This window comes from Sceloporus occidentalis, unplaced genomic scaffold (genome assembly GCF_023333645.1).
Source record: "Sceloporus occidentalis isolate IW3139 unplaced genomic scaffold, rSceOcc1.0.p SCAF_21, whole genome shotgun sequence".
Classification (NCBI taxonomy): Eukaryota; Metazoa; Chordata; class Lepidosauria; order Squamata; family Phrynosomatidae; genus Sceloporus; species Sceloporus occidentalis.
The window spans coordinates 13,826,317-13,847,895 of NW_028317001.1; the positions used below are offsets into that span (position 1 = coordinate 13,826,317).

Consider the following 21,579-nt stretch of genomic DNA (forward strand, 5'->3'; position numbering starts at 1 on the left):
ACACTCAGTAGCACACAGAAGATATAAGGGAAACTGTCGCATGGAGCAGGTCAGTGTCACCAAGTGTGGAAGAAGAAGAAGAAATGTTTTATATACTGCCTCATATGGAGATCTCTGGTCAGCTATAACAGTAACAGACTTCCCTCGGGTGATATTCTCCTGGCATTTTTGGACTACAAATCCCTATCAGTTCCTAAAGTGGAATGATATACACAAGTTACTGTTCAAAATATCTAGAAGATTGGGGAAAGCTCTGAGTGACTTTTCAGGGACAGGGATAGATCTTTCTTAGCTTCCTTTCTACATAAGATCCTACACAAAAACTGAACACAGAACCTCCTACATGCAAAGCATGAAAGCTGTCAGTGCATTAGAGCACCTTTCTTGCAATGTGGTAAAAATACATACCAGGACCTATAACCTGTAGAACAGGAGAGACATGATTTGGAGGTGAAGAAGGGACACTCCTTTTTCAGCATGAGATTAGCCCACATGGACAGTAAGTAAGAAAAAGATTAAACAAAGAGGTTACAGGTTTATTTAGATAGGGTACTTAAGATGTCACAAGCTTTAGAGGGAAATCATTGGTGATCACTGATGACATGACAATGTCCAGCAGACGACTGACACACGAACAGCCACAGTCCACCAAATAATTTAAAGGAAGCACCAGGGGATGGGGGTGGAAAATCACTCTCCGTCTACCATTTATTACTATTCTGAGAATAGAGTCATTCATTCGCTGTCATCCACTGACCACAATTCTCTGCATGGAATAGAATTGGGTGAAAATACAAAACGCAGAACAACAGTGATTCAACAAAACAGTGATGAAAAACAGCAAAGAGAACACCAGAAGCAGGGAATAAACCTATGGCCAACCTCTGACAGAGTTGTGCCAGAGATTCCTAGAGAGAACATATCAATCGAAACCTCAAATAATCAAATCTGCAAAAGTCAAAAGAAGGACAAAAGTCAAAGTTGCAAACGTGGAGGGACAACTCCACTCCATAAAGCTAAAAAGCAGCTTCATATCTTTTTGTGCTAGAAAAGGGAAAAGTTTAGAAGGACTATGTATTTTGCAGGTATTATATTGGCATAGAATTTGGGGGAGAAGGCAACTTTCACTGAATTACGTACAAATAGGTGTGTCTGTGAGCGTGTGTGTGCACCGTCTTCAAGTCGCCTGTCAATGTATGCTGACCCCATGAATTTCATGTGTCTTCTAAGGCAAGGAAAGACTCAGCCATGGTTTTGCTAATCCCTTCCTCTGAAATATAGCCTGCAGCACCTGACCTTTGTTGGCAGTCTCCCATCCATTACTATCCAGGGCTGACTCTGCTTAGCTCCTAAGATCAAATGGGCATTGGTGCCTTCAAAGTTTTTAGGCCAAATACACCTCCACTACAAGCGAATTCCCACAACTCTTGTGCAGCTGCTGGGTCTTCCCAGATACAGACACATCTTGGAAATCCTTGAGAGAAAGGGCAATGGATGGCATGAAGGAGAGCATCACTTTCATCAGACCCAACATGGACCCCTAAGCCTCTTCCTCATGTACTGAAGGTAGACAAAATAGAATGGAAAATGGCCATAGTATAGCCATAGTTCAGCCTGTTTCCATTTCATTCACTTCAAAAGGAATAATTAATGATGCATTTGGGGCCTATAATTCTATGTGTACTAATCTTGGAGAAGGAAAATAAACCATAGGTTTGGACCACAGATGTGTCCCCAAAGGAATCAATAGGATCCTTAACTGGATCATACAAAATAAATTTCTCTTACAATGTCACCATTTTCATTTCCTAGCAGCCACTCAGGCATCTTACAAATTCAACATTTTTAATTTAAAAACAGCATCAGAGAAGAAGAGAGGGGGCAAACCTGACTTCGATAGACCCATTTAGGATTAGGACAATTAAGGGAGCTCTTATATATCACCTATAATAGTATTATAATAGCTATTGCCTCCACCTTTTTTCCATTCTGATCTCAATCCACAATCATTTAATTGTGTGTGCGTTTGTATGTATATGTCTATACGCATGTGTGTGTGTATGTGCATATGATCTTACAATACTGTACTCCAAGCATCTGAGAAAGGCTGTATCTGCACTGCAGAAATAATCCAGTTTGGCACCACTTCGACTACCATGGCTCAATGCTATGGAATCCTGGGAACTGTAGTTTGTTGTGGCACCAGGGCTCTCTGACAGAGAAGGCTAACACAAAACTCACAAAACTATAATTCCCAGAATCCCATACCATTGAGCCAGGGCAGTTAAAGTGGTGTCAGATGAGATGATTTCTGTAGTGCAGATGCAGCCGAAATGAATCACAACCCACAGAAGTTGATGCTGAAATAAAACCCTTAAGTCTTTACTTGCTTTGTTGTTATTAGCTGCCTTCAACTCACAGCAACGCTGTGGATGAGCCACCTCCAAACCCCTCTATCCTCCATTGCTCTGCTCTGGTTCTCTTTATTCAGCCCCATAACCTCCCGAATTATGTCTAGCCATTTGGCATGCGGCCTTCCTCTCTTTCTACTCCCTTCTACCTTTCCTAGCATTACTCTCCTTCTTAATTATTCATGCCTCCTCATGATGTGGCCAAAATACAACAGACTCAGTTTAGTCATTTATTCTTCCGGGGAGATTTCAGGCTTGGTCTGTTCTCGGACCCATTTGTTGGTCTTTTTGACTGTCTGCGGTATCCTCAGCCTCTTCTCCAGCACCAGATCTCAAATGAATTTATGTTCTTCTCATCCACTTCCATTACTGCCCAGCTCTCACAGCCGAACATGGTAACAGGGGACACAATGGACTGGACATTAGTGCTCAGTTGTATATCTTTAGAGTCCCTTCATGGCTACCATTCCCATTCATAGTCTTGTTTCGATTTCTTGACTGCAGTTTCCCATTCTGATCAATGTTTGCTCCAAGATACAAGAAACCTTTTAATTTCCTCATTATCTAGGTTGGTTTTATGTAGATCTTCCCTAGACATTGTTTTTGTTTTCTTTATGTTCAGTAACAAGCCCTTCTTTGCCATTTCTTCCTTGACCTTCCTTAGAAATTGTTCCAAGTCCATGGGGTTTTCCAATAGTAGTATTGTATCGTCCATGTATCTTAGGATTGCTGATGTTCTTCCTCTTATCTTCCCTCCTCCTTTTCAAACCAGCTCTTCATTTATTTTCTGCATGTAAATTGAACAGTTGGGGTGATAAGATGCAGCCTTTTTCCAATTGAGAACTATTCTGTTTCTCCATGTTCTGTTCTGAGAGTAGCCTCTTGTCCTGAGTACAGATTCCTCATCAGGACTATCAGATGTCTTGGCACTCCCATGGCTTTAAGGGCTTTCCATAGCCTTTCATGATCTATGCAGTCAAAGGCTTTGCTATAATGACCAGTGTTTCACAAACTCTGGTCTTCCAAGTGGTTTGGACTTTACTGGTCAGTAAACGGGGGAGCTGTAATCCTGGGAACAAGTTTAGGAAACACTGCTATAGTCTGTTAAGCACACAGTGACTTTTCCCCCTGGAATGCCTCTGTACAGTCACACAACTACAAATCCCAGAATTCCATATCACTGAGAGCCATGGCAGTTAAATGTGGACTATTTCTGCAGTGTAGATGCAACCAAAATGAATTACAATTCATAGAGTTGAAAGAGACCACATGGGCCATCCAGTCCAACCCCATTCTGCCATGCAAGAACTCCCAATCAAAGCATCCCTGACAGATGGCCATTCAGCTTCTGTTTGAAGACGTCTAAGGAGGGAGACTCCACCAAAATCTCAGAGGGAGTTTGTTCCACTGTTAAACAGCCCTGACTGTCAGGAGGTTCCTCCTAATGTTGACCTGGAATCTCTTTTCCTGTAGCTTGCATCCATTGCTCCGGGTCCTAGTCTCTGGAGCAGCAGAAAACAAGCTTGCTCCCTCCTCAATATGATACCCCTTCTAATATTTAAACAGGGCTGTCATACCACCTCTTAACCTTCTCTTCTCCAGGCTAAACATACCTAGTTCCCTAAGTCATTCCTCATAGGGCTTCATGGTTTCTGAATCCTATATAAAAATTTCTGCTTCAGACTCAAGAATGGCCTTTTCTCTTCTGTGAAGAACACTGCAGCATCTGAAAAGGTGATCTGCAATAGAAAATAGCCCTCATCCAGAGAGTGATTCAGGAGGGAAGCACATGGTGAATCCCAAATATGATTTGATCCCTTCAGGATATCAATAGAGTGGGACATATTGGAACATCTTCCCTTCTCTTTTCCTTAGCTCCCTGGATCTTCAAGAATGGGGTGAGAGGGAAAAGACAAGGCTGCAATCTGTGTTCCTGGTCATCTAGATTTCTCCTGGGATGGGAGTATTTGTTTAGCAATGAAAGCTCTTCCCTGGAGGCCTTCCCAATCTGCTTTACTAAACTGACAGAAGTCTAGGGCAGCGTCACCCAATCAGCAGATTTATTTATTTATTTATTTATTTGATTTCTAGTATTCCTGGAGGTCAAGTTCTTTTTGGAGGCAGAGAACACTCTGGGGCCCTCTTCCCTTCCCTGGCAATAGAAATAGGAAGACCACATATTCAGCCATTAGGAATGGCTTCCTTTCATGGTGGCTCCAAACCAGCTGCCTTCACCAGGAGCCTCACTGAATCAAGCCCTGTCTCAAAGGCATGCGTTCAATGCTCTTTTAGGAACAGAAGATGTCCTCCTGAGGACACTCTGAGGGCTGCCATTGGCTGGAATCCCAGTCCCTCCCACATCCCACAGAGAATGACATCACTGCTACGGAAGGCTCTCTTGACCAATCAGAGACCAGGATAAAGGTTCTTCTGGAAGCTTCCGTGAGAAGGAGATATAAGGCCTGAGAGACCAAGAGACAGTTGGGGGAATTGTGTCGGTTGGAGATCGAGAGAGAGAGTGAAAGAGCGGATCTTGGAAGTTAGTCTCAGAATTGGACGCTTAGGTTTATTTATTTTATTTAATAGCTTGTATGAATTGAACATTATATACTTACAAATATTGTACCTGCAAGATTCTTAATATCTTGTATGACTTATATTTTACTTATATTTTGTTATTAGGGCTGCCATAATTGTCCACTTTTACCAGGGACAAAATGTAGGACAAATTCAAGACCAAACTGTAGGGCAACTGCAGGACAAAACTCAGCTCAAAATGTAGGACATTTAAGGTCCACCATTTTTCTTCAATGTCCTACATTTTGGGCTGAGTTTTGTCCTGCAGTTGTCCTACAGTTTGGTCTTGAATTTGTTCCACATTTTGTCCCTGGTAAAAGTGGACAATTATGGCAACCCTATTTATAGTAAATATCTCCTTGGAGTATCTACTACTTGACGCTCCTTTTACACGTGTCTTGGATCGGTTGATGCTTGAAAGATCAGTAAAGAAGTAGAAATAAGGTTCCTTAACTGGTCCCAGTGAAGGTTAAGGGAAACCCTTTTATAATTCACTGGATGATGGCAGCGTGATTTAAGGAATTTAAGGGTCTGCTGGGCTAAGAGCCATAATGTCTAAATGTCTAATTAACAGTTTGTAAGACACTCTGATAGCCTTTTGGCTGAAGAGAGGTGTATAAAAACATTATTATTATTATTATTATTATTATTATTATTATTATTACAGGGCCGCGGTTTGGCTGCTTGGACCACCGGAGATCATCACAGAGAGTCAGTTGGAAAAGCCCATCTCACTCCAGAAAATAAAGGTACTTGAGAAGTTTGCACTCTGCGTCTTTCTGTAATAATAGCTACAAAACTGATGATAGCATTTGGGACATTTAGTCTTTTAAAACAAATAATGCAGATTTAAATGCTGCTTTAAAACCTCTTTCCATCTGCCAGCTTTGTGCTGGTTTTGGGGGGAAATGAGAAAGTGTTGGGAGGGAGGGACTGCCAACAGAATTAGGAGATGCATTGCAGGCTATGGACAGTTTGCGGCCAAGAAAGGTCCAAAACACACGGCAGCAAGAGTCCAGTCTGAGAGCGCTTTAACTGCCCTGGCCCAGTGCTAGGGAATCCTGGGAATTGGAGTTGATTGTGGCACCAGAGGTCTGTGAAAGAGAAGGTGCAATGTCTCACAAAACTACATCTTCCACAATACCCTAGGACTGAGTCAGGGCAGTTAAATCCGTCTCAGACTGGATTATTGCTGCAGTGTGTTTTGGACTTAGGTGACCCTTGGCAAGTCACACTCTCTCAACCTCAGAGGATGGCAATGGCAACCCCTCTCTGAAGAAACCTGCCAAGGAAACCCCATGATAAATTTGCCTTAGGGTTGCCATAAGTCGGAAACGACTTGAAGACACAGATGAAGAACAGAAAAAAGTCTGCACTTATTTCTCAAGTTGTACATGGGAATGGGAGGCAGTGTGGTGCAGTGGTTTGAATGTTGCTTACAACTCTGGAGGCCACGGTCCACTGCCCCAGTCTACCATGAAACTAGCTGGGTCCCTTGGGCAAGAAGTCACACTCTCTCAGCCTCAGGGAAGGCAATGGCAAACCACCTCTGAACAACTCTTGCCAAGAAAACCCCAGGAGAGGCTCCCCAGAAGTCGGCAAAGACTTGGAGCCACTCCACAAAAACAACAAAGCCTCACGAAAAAGACAGTGTGGTTTAGTGGCTGGAGCACTGGACTATGACCCTGGAGACCAGGGTTCGAATGCCCTCTTGGCTATAGAAACCCATTGAGTGACCTTAGGCAAGTCACACTCTCTCAGCCTCAGAGGTAGGCATTTGCAAAACCACTTCTGGACAAATCTTGCCAAGAAAAGCCTGAGAAGACCCCACAGGGTCTCCATAAGTCAAAACAACTTGAAAGCATGCAACCACAACAAGAGAAAGAAAGCGAGCTATTGCCAGTGTGTCTGGTCAAGAAGACATGGGAGTTGTAGTCATAGTTCAGAGGGACTGGAGGGGCCTTACTGCAGGGCAGGACCTCTCCTCTTTCTGGCCATGTGGATGCTGGGAGATTCAGTCCAGGAAATACACTTTAAGTCCCATTGGCAAGAGAAAAGGCTACTACTGCCTTTCAGATCCAGTTTGCCCCAAATCCTTTATGAGGACAGAAACCCCTTTGTTAGGAAGCAAACCCCGAATATCTCAGGAAGGCCCTATATCTCCCAAGGCCCCCTCCCTCCAGGACCTCCTTCCTCTCTTCCCCTCAGTCTCTCTCTTTCCCCTGAAGGCCTCAAACTGACAACTGCCAAGCGCTGAGACTCAGGAGGCCATTTTGTGTTCTGGCAGCCATTTTGTCTTTCCAGCGGCCATTATGTGCTGCTTGTGATTGTGGGGAACAATGTTCTGGAACCTTCTCTGAGCCTCAGTTGAACAGAGGCTTCTCTTTCTCTCCTGAGGCTCCAGAGTCAGAAGGAGGCCAGGCTTCTTGGGCCAAAAGGAAGGAAGTGTGTCTCTTTGTGTGTCTTTTGTGTCTCTTTTCTGAGAGGGTTTTTTTATTACACAGCTCTGCTCCTTCTGGGGATCATGGGTTTTAAAAGGGATCAGAAATGGGGAGGATAGTTTTAATATAAGCCTTATTCTTATTCTTCACAAACACTGGGCTTTGGCTTCTAAGAGGAGGCTAGTCCCCCAAAAAGGCGAAAAGGAGCTCCTTTGGGAGGTTTAAAAAGTCTCCCCAGTTTCCTTATTAATAGATTTTCAGACAAGAAGGAAGGAGACAGATCAGAATAACTCATTACCAAGAATGAAACAAACAAACATACAAACAAACAAGAAGAATAAGAATAAAGATCAGACTGAAAGGCAAACTGCTCATCTTTTTTGAAAGGAAAACCATTATTAGCAGAGTAAAAACAAGAATGGGCTGCTTCTATCCTTTTACAACCGACTCCCGCTGTATTTGCACTACAGAAATAATCCGCTTTGAAACCGCTTTAACTCTCCTGCTTCCATCCTATGGAATCCTGGGACTTGTAGTTTGTTGGGGCATGAGAGATCTCTGGCAGAGAAGGCTAAGTGTCGAAAGGTAAAATCCCAGGATTCCATAGCACTGAGTGGTTAAAGCAGTGTCAAAGTGCCTTCTTTCTATAGTGCGGATGCAGCCTTCTTGGGAAAGGGGCTGATGCTGGGGAAAAGAGGAGGAATGCAGAAGGAAAGGAGGACGGACGGACGGACGGAGGGCCATCTGCAGCTGGACTGGCCTCCCTGAGCAGTCAAGACCTGAGCTGGGTTGTGGACGATGGGCACTCTTAATAGCAATATTAATATCTTTCACTAATGATTGTAATTAAGGAGGGGATGAGGTTCCTCCTTTCAATAGCATCAGGAAAATGTTTAGGTGTTGTGAAGGTTTGCAAATCCTGTTTGGGGACTTTTTGTGTTCTCACAGCCATCGGGTGCCATCAGGAAATCTTTTCTTTAGGATCAGAAATCCTATTTGGGGCCCTTCTGACTTTGAGGCCCTTTCATCCTCCATTTTGGGTTCCCTGAAGGCCTCAAACTGCCAACTGCAAAGCGCTGAGACTCAGGAGGCCATTTTGTCTTCCCAGCAGCCATTTTGTGCTGCTTGTGATTGTGGGGAATAATGTTCCAGAACCTTCTCTGAGGCCTCAGTTGAACCGAGGCTCCTCTTTCTCTCCTGAGGCTCCAGAGAGAGAAGGAGGCCAGGCTCCTTGGGCCAAAAGGAAGGAAGTGTGTCCCTTTGTGCCTCTGGCCCTCCATTTTGGGGGCGAAGGAAGGAAGGAAGGAAGGAAGGAAGGAAGGAAGGAAGGAAGGGAGGGAGGGAGGGGTCTGTGGGGGTCTGAGGAAGGGAGGCAGGGACTCAGGGCCAGTGAGGAGGCTGGGCTTTGGGGGCTGGGAGAGAGAGGTAGGAAAGAGACCCTCACTTTGGGCTCTAGCTGGGGAGGATCCCACCGGTCCTTGCCTCCCCCTTTGGGAAAGGAGACCCCCTCAGCCCTGTGGACTCACTCCTGCCACTCATTCCTAGGGCTGGGACTCAGAGGAGTTTCCTAGGCATGGTCACCTTCTGCCCTCCATGGCCATTGGCGCTGATCTTTTCCCCATTGCCTTCCCTCCCTCAGCCCTGTGGACCTCCTCCTCCTTCGCACTCAGAGCAACCCTTCTCTACGGCTGAGGAGACAGCCTCTGACCCAGGGAAGCTCCAGATATAAAGGACTGCAGAAGAGGCCTTTCTGGTGCTGAAGGAATCAGGGTCTTTCTACTGAAGGTAGGGCTTTATTCCTGGAGCTGAAAGAGGATCTTTGTTTAAATGGTTCAGTCCAGGATTGTGTGGAAGGGCTGTAGCTGAGAGACTGAGCCCAGGCTTTGCAGGCATAAAGCCCCAAATTCCGTCTCTAGCAGCATTGTCTTCCCAGAAGGTGGAAGTGAGATATCCAGACCCAGACACACAGTGCGCCAGTGATTCCTTTTTATGGGGACTGTGTTTGTATGTTGTGTTCACTAGAACTTTGTGACATATTAGAATCATAGAATCATAGAATAGTAGAGTTGGAAGAGACCACAAGGGCCATTCAGTCCAACCCCCTGCCATGCAGGAAATCACAATCAAAGCATCCCCGACAGATGGCCATCCAGCCTCTGCTTGAAGACCTCCAAGGAAGGAGACTCCACTACACTCCGAGGAAGTGTGTTCCAGTGTCGAACAGCCCTTACTGTCAGGAAGTTCCTCCTAATGTTGAGGTGGAATCTTTTTTCCTGCAGTTTGCATCCATTGCTCCGGGTCCTAGTCTCTGGAGCAGCAGAAAACAAGCTTGCTCCCTCCTCAATATGACATCCCTTTAAATATTTGAACAGGGCTATCATATCACCTCTTAACCTTCTTTTCTCCAGGCTAAACATCCTCAGCTCCCTGAGTCGTTCCTCATAGGGCAAGGTTTCCAGACCTTTCACCATTTTAGTCACCCTCCTTTGGACACACTCCAGTTTCTCAGTGTCCTTTTTTGAATTGTGGTGCCCAGAGCTGAACACAATATTCCAGGTGGGGCCTGACCAGAGCAGAATATAGTGGCACTATGACTTCCTTTGATCTAGACACTATACTTCTATTGATGCAGCCTAAAATCGCATTGGCCTTGTTAGCTGCCGCATTGCACTGTTGACTCATGTTCAACTTATGGTCTACTACCCTTTCACACGTAGTTTCATTCAGCCAGGTGTCCTCCATCCTATATCTGTGCTTTTCGTTTTTCCGCCCTAAGTGCAGTACCTTACATTTCTCCGTGTTGAATTTCATTTTGTTAGCTATGGCCCAGTTTTCTAGTCTGTTCAGGTCATTTTGAATCTTGATCCTGTCCTCTGGAGTATTAGCTACTCCTCCTAATTTGGTGTCATCTGCAAATTTGATAAGTATGCCCCCAATTCTGTCATCCAGGTCATTGATAAAGATGTTGAATAACACTGGGCCCAAGACAGAGCCCTGTGGGACCCCACTGGTCATTTCTCTCCAGGATGAAAAGGAGCCATTGTTGAGCACCCTTTCGGTTCGGCCGGTCAACCAATTACAAATCCATGTGACAGTTGCCTTGTCTAGTCCTCATTTTACAAGCTTGTTTGCAAGAATATCATGGGGAACTTTGTCAAAGGACTTACTGAAATCAAGATATACTATATCCACAGCATTCCCTTCATCTAACAAGCTGGTAATTTTATCAAAAAAAGAGATCAGGTTTGTCTGGCATGACTTCTTTCGTTTATAAAAAGAATTTACATATGTCTTCACTTCCCCAAAATGAGTATAATTCAGGGTGCAATGTTCATTCATAAACTATACATTTATAGATTTTTGTTATATCAAGTGCAACACATTCAGTAGTGTGCATCTTTTTAAAAAATATACAAGGAAAAGTGAAGAAATTGTGATTTTGACAATACATCCATTCCGAAACAATGCACACAAATGTACATGCCTCAATTTCTATGTGGCTTTAGCAAGCAGAGGGAGCAAGTACACACTTCTTGATCCTGCTATGACTGACATAGACAAACACAGCAGTTAAGCTTAGAGAAATAGTCTCATTTGCAAAAATAAAATAATTATTTTGACCAGTGTCTAAATGGGGAGGGGGCCATGATGATGGGAGGGCATGGATTTGGTCTGTAAAGTAAATCATGTATCATCCAGCCCAAGAGCTAGAGCTTCTCCACCTGGGACATACAGCAGGTCCTCCCCCTCCTCCTCTTTGTGAAAGAGAAGTCAAATTCTCATCAGTGATGATGAAATAGCATTAAAAATTTGCATCCCTGCATTAAAAAAATCTGAGGAGTCCTTTATCCTGTTGGTTAACCCCAGAGAGCAGACCTACTGAACCCATAAGTGACTGGTGAGTCAACATATAGATAAATCCAATTGATTCAGTGATTCTACTCTGATCAGGACTAGGCATAGGATACAGGCTAGGATTTAGGTCTGCATGTGGCTAGAACAGGATATTCCCAAGACAAGATGGACAGGCAACAGTGTGGAAAATGGGCACTCTCCACATGGGCAGAGACACTCTCAGAATTGTGACTTCTCTGCATGCCGAAGTTTGCCATGGGAATTGGGTGCTCCCTTCCCATCAGCTCAATCCTCTGGTGCCCCCTGATCCTGGGAGGAAGGCTGGATCCCATGGAAGGGGAACAACCTGGGAAGAGAGAGCTCCTTTCCTGCCCTTCTTGACCGGAGGCCTCCCTAGTGAATGGCCAGCTGTAGACCCATTCCTCCCAGAGCAACACTGGAGCATAGAGAGTTCTGCTGATTCGACCATCGGGAGAATGAGGAACCACCAGGCCAGACAGCCTGACCCAGCAGAACCCTCTATGCTCCATTGTTTCTCCAGGTGGAATCAGGCTACAACTGGCCATTCACTGATCCAGGTCCTACCATAGAGTTGTGGAAGCCATCCCTCATGGCCATTCTATGCCTGGTGAGACTGTTGGGTGTGAGGCATTAGAGAAACATCCAGCTGTGTTTCTGTAGTCAGAAGCAAAATGAAGAAATCTTCCTCTGAGGGCCACTGGGGACCTCTGCAGGAGATAATGCATTCATTTCACATCTATCTATTAGGACATAGTCAGGACCTTGTCCATTTCCCTATTCCCTGATCCCCAGCCACTCTCACAAGGCATGGAGTAACTGTTGTGTAGGGGAGCTGCAGTGAGTCTGTGCTAGTTCCAGGGGGCTTTGTTTGGTGCAGAGGGAGGAAGGGGATGCCCACCTCTGCATTGGACCAAAGGAGACATTAGTCATCTGCGTATGTCACCAGCAGGATGCTGATCTCAGTGACTTTGAGTGCTGCAGGGTTTCTAGCCAAACCAAGCCTAATCCTGGTCTCTTTTCTCAGGAACTTCATCTTGGACCCCTTGTATACGCCTTTGGAGTATCCTTTGCTGGAAGTGACCAAAGTGCAGGGCCACCAAGACCCCTCGCCCACCTGATGGCCGACACAAAGGCCAAGCAGAGGGAGCTGGGCTCCAACAGAAAGAGGCTGCCAAGGAACAACAACTCTTTGGTAAGTTGCCATCCTGACTTTTACTTTCATCTGTGTCTGGGCCGGCTCATGAAAGCAAGCAGAGAACATACTGTCCCAGTTTGGCAGAGAATGTCCTGGTTATTCCTCTGTCACCTCATTTTTTCAGGGGCTTTGAAAATGTCCTATTTCACTGTCCTCCTTCCACTTTCCCCCTTCGCCTCAGGTCAGTTCAGTTGCTGCAAAATGTGTTTCAAGTTCAAAAGAGTGTGCATCCCATCAATTCAAAAGAGGGGAGGAGAGAAGGGAGCAGGGTCTTGCCCTTGCCAGGAGTCAGAGGCAAAAGCAAACTGCTGTACCTTTCCTCGCTTGTGTGATCTTTATCATTAACAACTTTGGCCATCTTGACCCCATTTTGATGTTGCTTTTCCACATGAGTCTTGCTTTCCCAGTCTGTGAAATGCTGGGGGATATGGAAGAATATCTCTGGACTTAGTTGAAGGTGGGCCCAGTGGCCCTAAAGCCCAGAGTACTCCCCAGAACTGTTTTTTTTAAAGTGAAATTTGCCTCTGAAATTAGGTGAGATATGACTAAATGAACTATAATTCATTGGTGACTATATCTAATATACATGTTGGGATAGTCAGTATCTTAATCAATCAATAATATTCCAGAAATGGCCTAAATTATATTGTTTATTATATTATATATTACATTGAAAGGATTAGAGACAAACTGGATCTCAAAGGCTGTAGCTTTTTGTTTGTTTGCAGAATGTAAAGTTTATTTCCTGGACTAAATTGTGAATTGTTGAAAAAATAATTGCAATGCACCATGTGCTTTCCTCCCCTTTTGTTTAGTCACTCTCTGGATAAGATCTATTTTCTGTTGCAGGTGACCTTTGTGGATGTGGCAGTATATTTCACTGAGGAGGAATGGAAACTGTTGACAAAAAAGCAGAAAGTTATGTATAGTTCTGTAATGATGGAGAATTACGAGAATGTGGCCTCTGTGGGTAAGGAACCTGAATCCATTGCCCTTCCTCTGAAGACTGAGGGTCCTTTCATAATTTACTGTCAGAGCGCTATGATTCCACTTTAGAATTATAGAATCAAAGAGTTGAAATAGACCACAAGGACCATCCGGTTCAATCTTCTGCCATGCAGGAATAGACATTCAAAGCACCCCTGAGAGATGGCTATCCAGCCTCTGTTTAAAGACCTCCAAAGAAAGAGGCTCCACCAAACTCTGAGGGAGTATATTCCACTGTTGAAGAGCTCTTACTCTCAGGAAGTTCCTCCTAAAGTTTAAGTGGAATCTCTTGTCCCTGTGGCTTGCATCCATTGTTCCATGTCCTTTTCTCTGGAGTAGCAGAAAGCAAGCCTGCTCCATCCAGAATATGACATCTCTTCAAATATTTGAACAGGGCTGTCATATCCATTCTTAACCTTCTCTTCTCCCAGCTAAACATACCCAGCTCCCTAAGTCGTTCCTCAGAGAGCATGGTTTCCAGACCGTTGACCATTTTGGTTTCCCTCCTCTGGACATGCTCCAGCTTCTCAACATCTATTTGAATTGTGGTGCCCAGAACTGGACACAGGATTATTGCAAGTGAGCCCTGACCAAAACAGAATAGAGTGGCACTATTACTTCCCTTGATCTTGACACTATACTCCTATTGATACAGCCTAGGATCACATTGGCCTTTTTAGCTGCTGCATCACACTCTTGACACATGTTCAACTTGTGCTCTACTACCATTCCTAGTTCGCTTTCACACGTAATTTAATTGTCATAACAACTTCCTGTGGAATCTTGGAATTTCTATTTTTAGTGAGGCACTATTGTTCTCCACTTTGTAAGGATTCTAAATATCCAATCCTAAACTGCCAATTCTGGAATTTTGTGGGAAGGACCCATGGATATTAATGCTTTTTGCCCCTAAATGGTCCTCAGCCCATCCCAGAACAAGTTTCTTGGCTTTTGTAGCCCCTCTTCTAGCATTTTGAGACTCTGGAGAGGCATTGTGGGAAAAAAGCCTTCCTTGGCCCTGCAATGGCTCAGAGAGGGCCCAACAGTGGCAAAATGGCCTCCAGTTCCCCAAAGGGATGCTGTGGGATATTGAGGGGCAAAACATTAGGCCATATTTTTAGGCGACACAATGTGGGGTTGCCCCTGAGATCCACTGGGGTCCAATGTGACCACCCCACTTCCCTACAGCAGTCCATCCCTGTCTTAGAGATGTCTTAAGGTTGTTTTAAGGATTCTCCCTTGCACTTGACCCTCACTAATATCAGAAACAAGGTCCCGGACCCCTTTTTCTGCCTTTCCTAATGCATTAGTCGTATATTAATTGTCTTGCCAAGAAATGACCTCAAAGTGTCCCTTTTGTGCATCACACTCTGTGGGTGTGTGTCTGTGATAGAGAGATGGTGGCAATGTGAAAAACATAAAGGCAGGGAAGAGATGCGGAAGGTGAAATGGTAAAGCAGTGCAGATGGGCAAGAGGCAAGGTTGGAGAGCAGAGGGAGAAAGTGAAGGGGATCAGGCCTCTGGGAGCCAGGAGGGGAAGGCAGGAGCAAAGCCAGGATCGCCTAGTTCTGTGCGGAGAGGAAGGGACTTCTGGGAAGGGCCAGGAGAGAGGCCTTGGGGATTGGGAGGCAGCCACCAAACTGACAGATTTTAAGAACTGGATTGAGTGAACTGGTGAGAACCAGCTCAAATCCTTCTTTTCAGACATATTTAGGGGTTCCATTTAGCAGTTATGTGTAACATCTATGAAGGGAGGAAAGGGGACACAAAAACTCCTTTTTCTCTAATGTTTCTTTTGCTTAGCTCCATGGTTGATTCAAGACATCCTTTGTTACCCAAAATGCTGGAGTCTGGGTGGACACCCACAAGTGCTATGCTTTTAGGGGAATTTGGTACTTAGCTCAATAGAATGAATTAGGTTTACTGGGGCAATAGTGACCTGGACTCAGCTCAGCTATAGCAAGTTCTGAATCAAACAGATCTTCAGAGCCATTTGAAATATATAAGTGTTTACACACACATGCAAGAACTAGGTAACAAAGGTGGGAGTGGTGAATAAATGTAAGGCTTTGTTAATGGTGACACGTCATCTATCCAGACCTTTATTAAAATTGCTGAGGATTTGGTTGGGAAGAGGTCAGTAGTTCCTTTGACAATTGGGGTTGGTGCATTTAGGTGCTTAGCCATGAAAAAAAAAGAGTGTCTGTCTGTAACTGGACTGACACCAAAGAACAGCAAGTTGGGGCTGATATTTATATTGAAATTGTTGCTTGGGGGCAGAAACTGAGGGTTCAGAAAGGTTTATATCACTTTAGCATATTTCATGTGTGGGGAAAGCATGGTGTGAAACCGAATTGAATGCATTGGGTCTTTGATGCAAATACCTCAGACAAAAGGGATTAGCACACCGCCTCTAAGGTCCTTGTTGGCTCTGAATTTTGACCATGTTCACAAGCCAATGTACACTGCAATCTGAGGGTGACACTCCCAGATGCAACTCAAAAATAGCATAGGAGAGTATGGAAGCAAATAAATAGATGTAGGTATTGGCAATACACTGACCACTTTCCACACTTAAAGATAAGTCACAGACACAGTAGATTTCATTCAGGTCCTTGGAGGTTCTCTATATTGAGTTGCAAAATAATACAAAATAATCCTCTCCGACTTCCATCAACTTCACCATCCCTTATACACACAACTCCAATCCAATCCACACCAATGTGCATGTGAGCTGTATATTGTATTGGTTGTGAGTCATCTCCTGGTGCGAAACAGCATGAAGGGACCTCTGCAGTTAGCTTCCATCATGCCATGGGCTCTGACTCAGGACTCTATGGCAGTCTCACAGGATATGATGCGACCTATCAATCAAAGTATTTTTGCACATGGTTAATGGAATGTTTTTTCAACAGTCCTTTGACTATCTGCTTCCACTGATTCCCTCAAGGCAGTCCCATTTTTTGCTAGCTCCTATGAGTAAGGATACAACCATTCAATGGGTTTAGGGGCATAAGCAGCAGGGCCATACTTAAGTTACTCACAGCAACTTTATTAATTTAATCGCAAATAAGGAGAGGTTAATGAGGGCTAAATCATGTGGCAACACCCTCCTCCCTTAAGTCTGATTTTGAGTCTCATCTGTCATTGTCCTTCTTTACAGAAAAACATTTGAGTCATGAGAGAATTCACACAGGAAAGAAGTCACATAAATGCCAGCATTGTGGGAAATATTTTGCTTACAAGTCAATCCTTGTCATGCATCGAAGAGTCCACACCAGAGAGAAGCCATACAAATGCCAGCATTGTGGGAAATGTTTTTCCTGGAAGTCTCACCTAGTGAAACATCAGAGAGTCCACACAGGAGAGAAGCCATACAAATGCCAGCATTGTGGGAAGTGTTTTTCCCAGATGTCACACTTAGTGATGCATCAGAGAGTCCACACAGGAGAGAAGCCATACAAATGCCAGCATTGTGGGAAGTGTTTTTCCCAGATGTCACACTTAGTGATGCATCAGAGAGTCCACACAGGAGAGAAGTCATACAAATGCCAGTGTTGTGGGAAAGGTTTTTCTCAGAAGTCAAACCTAGTGAAACATCAGAGAGTCCACACAGGAGAGAAGCCATACAAATGCCAGCATTGTGGGAAATATTTTTCTCAGAAGTCAGTCCTAGTGACACATCAGAGAGTCCACACAGGAGAGAAGCCATACAAATGCCAGCATTGTGGGAAATGTTTTTCTCGGAAGTCACATCTAGTGACACATAAGAGAGTCCACACAGGAGAGAAGTCATACAAATGCCAGCGTTGTGGGAAAGGTTTTTCTCAGAAGTCAAACCTAGTGAAACATCAGAGAGTCCACACAGGAGAGAAGCCATACAAATGCCAACATTGTGGGAAATGTTTTCCTCAGAAGTCAGACCTAGTGAAACATCAGAGAGTCCACACAGGAGAGAAGCCACAAAAATCTCAGTAGTGAACTAACATTATATTTGTCAATAACAAATACAAAAAATACATTTTCAATCCAACAGTCCAAAAAAGGCCCTTGTGATATTGTTTGTAAGGTTTGTCTGTCCATATGTCTGTTTATGTTTTAAAGTTATAGTTTGTTAAGATTAGGTTTTCATTGCTAATAGTATAGAAAATTACTTTGGGTTGTATGTTTGGCTGGGGATTGTGGGTCATGGTATAGGTTAAATAGATGGCGGGTTGGGATTTGTTACAGCTGGCTTTATTAGTTATGGGAATGATAGCTTTTGCAATTTGTGGGATTTTGGCCTAAGAAGGTTGGAGGCCAGTATTAACAGAAAGGGTTAGTTTGTGGGAATGGCAAAGGGTCCTTGTTACCTGCAGAGCATAGACTGTGGGAATTGGAGGTGGGGGCTAGGTTTAGAAGAGGGTAATGTTTTAGGTTTTGGTGTTTTAATGTATTGTTTGTATTGGAGTGGGCAGTTCTGTCTTAAACACTGAATTTCTGTGTGTTCTCAATAAAGGTCTTTGTTATTTCAACACATTGGACTCTTTGATGCACAGAAGTTGTGAATTTGCACAAAACTGACCCTTTCTTCTCCCCTCAGTTTTCAGCAACATTCCCAGCCATAAGAACAGCAGAGGCAAACACACATACATCTATATATATCTATATCTATATACATACAGTATACACAGAGAAGCTATTTCCAAAGCAGAGTCTTCCTTTCCTGCCTTTCCTGGGCACCACTGTGGCCTCTTCAAAATCTCCTCAAAAGAAGGAAAGGAGGGAGGAATAAGGAAGGAAGGAAGGAAGGAAGGAAGGAAGGAAGGAAGGGGAGGCTGCTGAACCCCCGGCGCACTCCTTCCCTTCCCTCAAAGGCTGCCAGTGGAGTAAACAGCAGCAGCAGTAAGGCCCTGGTGATCCCTGCACATGATCAAAAGGGGCCTTTGGATGTATGTGCGAATGCGCAGTCTCAGATTTTAAGGCAACTATTGACGGTGCTGAACCATATCCCTCAAACTCAGCATCTTAGAGGGTATTAAAACTGAGAACAGGTCAACATGGAAGCCAAGACCCATGATTGCTCCTGCATTCAACTATGTTCCAGACCGCAATCTGCCGTGTCCATTAGACTCAAGGGGAGCCACCGAGAGCCAAACAAGCTCCCTTTCTATAGCCCTGTCCTGGGTTTTCCGTCGGGGTCATTGGATTCCATGGTAAAAGGCCTGGCAGGAAAGTAGCTGAGGCTTACCTTCGCCAAAGTATAGTTTCCTGCTTGTTGGAATAAGCTTTCAAGCACTCGCCGATGTGGTCGCCTATCTCAACAGACAGCTGAGCATAAGATTCTCCAGTTCTTCCACCAAGCGCCCCTTGCCTGGGTTGTCCAGATCTTGTTTGGCCTTCCTGACTGGCTGCATCTTCTCTTCGCACTGAAGAGGGGAACAAACAGAGAGGAGCCATGTGAAAGTGAAGGGTGGGAGGGAAGGTGGGAGGAATTTTTTTAACTTGCCTATTGCTTTGGACAGCTAAGTAAAGAGGAAAATCAGCTCATCTAAAATGTGATGCAGGAGAAGAGTTCAATGGATACTCTTTTCTGCATGTTTTCAGCATGATAAGAGTGGCAGAAAACGTACAATGTCAAATGTTTCCTGGTTATATACTCTTCCTCCTCTTCTTCCTCCTGTTCCACAATGGCTATGGGCTCACTCCCAGCTGCAACGTAGACAGGGCCCTGTGGTGGGTTCCCTTTATCTCCAACTTTGGCCTCACTGTCTTTGGCCTCTGAAAGAAGAAAATTGGACAGATTAGTCCTAAAGCAAAATTAGGGATGTGACAAAATCAGGGATCTGACCATTGAAAGAAAGGAGGGGAAGAAGGTGTGACATTGCCTTGTTGTGGTTCTGCTGCTGGTGGTGCTAGTGTGTCTCCAAGTCATTTTGGACTAATGGAGACCCAAAGATGCTTTTGTTCATTCTACATTTTGTATTCTAAGCCACCTTGAGACCCACCCATGGGAGAAAGATGGGATGAAATGTAATAAATAACACAACCATACAGTTAAAAGAAGGTACAATAGGAATGAATGAATAAGAATCATAGAATCATAGAATCGTAGAGTTGGAAGAGACCACTAGGGCCATCCAGTCCAACCCCCTACGATGCAGGAAATCCAAATCAAAGCATCCCTGACAGATGGTCATCCAGCCTCTGCTTAAAGACCTCCAGAAGGATGCTTTCAGGTGAGATCAACCAGTCCAACTTGTGATGCCTTCACAAAGCAGGAGTAGGTTCCACTGTAAAGAAGACAGTACTCAAAACACTAACATAAAATAGGAAACAGGCAAACTAACCCAGAGAAATGCTCTTGTCCTGAGGTCTCTCCTCCTTCTCTCAGCCTCAACTGACTCAACTCCCACCTTGGCCAAGATTCTCAATTCTTTCCAGGGAAACCAACCAAAGAAACACATTCTCCTTGGTTCCATCTGACCACTTCTCCATGAGTCCAATTACATGGGTTACATTTCTCTTAATAGGATGATTTCAACTGCTTTTTAACATTTCACAGTCAGCTCTCAGGATCCACAGATTCTGCATCTCAATATATCCCCAAAAAGCCAACCTTGATTTTGCCATTTTATGTAAGACACATCATACTACAACCCCATTGTTTGCAATAGGACTTGAACGTCCACGGATTTGGTTACTAAGTGGGGTCCTGAAACCAAACCTCAGCAGATACTGAGGTCAAACTGTAAATAATGTTCAAATTCTTTCTATTTTCAGAATAAACAACCATACAATCAATAAAATTACAATTCAAACATACATCACACTTGTTCTTGTTTTCTTATTATTACCATCTACTTCTTCCATCTACATCTTTCTCCTTCCTACCTCCTCTATTCTTTAAACCGCATGTCATCCTACCTTCCTACTACCTTCTTTCTCATTCGTTCCATCTCTCTCCTCCTTTCTCTCTCTTTCCTTCACAACTGTACTACTATCTTTCTCATCATTCCACTCTACTCAACTGTAAACTTTACTTTCTACACTTACACACACCTTCAACTACACACATAACTCTCTTTTTCCCACCGCTATATTCTTTCTTTCTTTCTCACTTCTAGAAGAATAGGAAAGAAGATCTTATTTCAGCTTCCTCACTTCTAATTTATTCTATACTTTACCATGTATCATAACTTTCCTTTCTTTCTCTATATCAAATTTACTTTACTACCACACTTCTATCTTGTTACTCAGTTTACATTCTTCTACTCTATCCAAAGTTCAGTTAATACACAGAAAAGAATCTCCAATGTCATCTCCTTCTATCTCCTTTGAAGGCGGACTGATGCATTTCTGCATCATTATATACAACAGTGATGCTCCACTCCACTCTTATGCCCTCTAACTCTGGGTGAATATAATAATAATAATAATAATAATAATAATAATAATAATAATAATTTATTTGGATCCTGCCTTTTCCCGAATGAATCAAGGCGGGTTTACAAGAAAGAGTAATAAAATACAATATGTGTAAACAAAATAATAGCCAAACCCTAACCCTCCCTCCCTCACCCCAGTCCCAATTATAAAAGTAAGTTAATGGGCCTGAACATCCTTTCCAATTTTGAAGTAAAATTAAATATTTGGGTGTGACTATTACTGGGAAAAACTCTGACCTATTTAGAAACAATTATATACCATTATGGAATAATATAAAAAAGGATTTACAAAGTTGGGGGAAATTACAAATTTCAGGGCTTGGAAAAATAGCGGCTATACAGATAAATATTACACCCAAACTACTATTTTTATTTCAGAATCTTCCTATTATTTGGTTATTTGTATATTTGTTTGTTACATGTTGCTTGTTTTTATAATCAATACAAAAAAGAAAAAAAAAGAATCTTCCTATTATAACCAATGACAAACCTTTTAAGGAATGGGATAAAGAATTTGTGAGACTCGAGTATTCTGGACCAATCATCCACAACAGCTATTGTAAAACAAAAATGTATTGTAGAGAAGGTAGAAATACACTGGATCACGTTTTTGCTGAAGCTGAAGAACTCCAAAGAGAAACCCCACTTTAAAACCCCAGCCACCA

General features: G+C 43.6%; 1 protein-coding gene across 1 annotated transcript in view; it reads left to right on the forward strand.

Annotated features, from left to right (window-relative positions):
• The window catches only part of LOC149301640 (uncharacterized), a 146,579-nt gene extending 129,021 nt beyond the window's left edge, over window positions 1–17,558 (forward strand). Inside the window, exon 10 of the mRNA XM_089484129.1 lies at window positions 16,734–17,558. Coding sequence (XP_089340255.1) covers window positions 16,734–17,465 — 732 coding nt within the window. The 3' untranslated portion in view covers window positions 17,466–17,558. The remainder of the gene's footprint in view (window positions 1–16,733) is intronic.
• The last annotated feature ends 4,021 nt before the right edge of the window (window positions 17,559–21,579 follow it).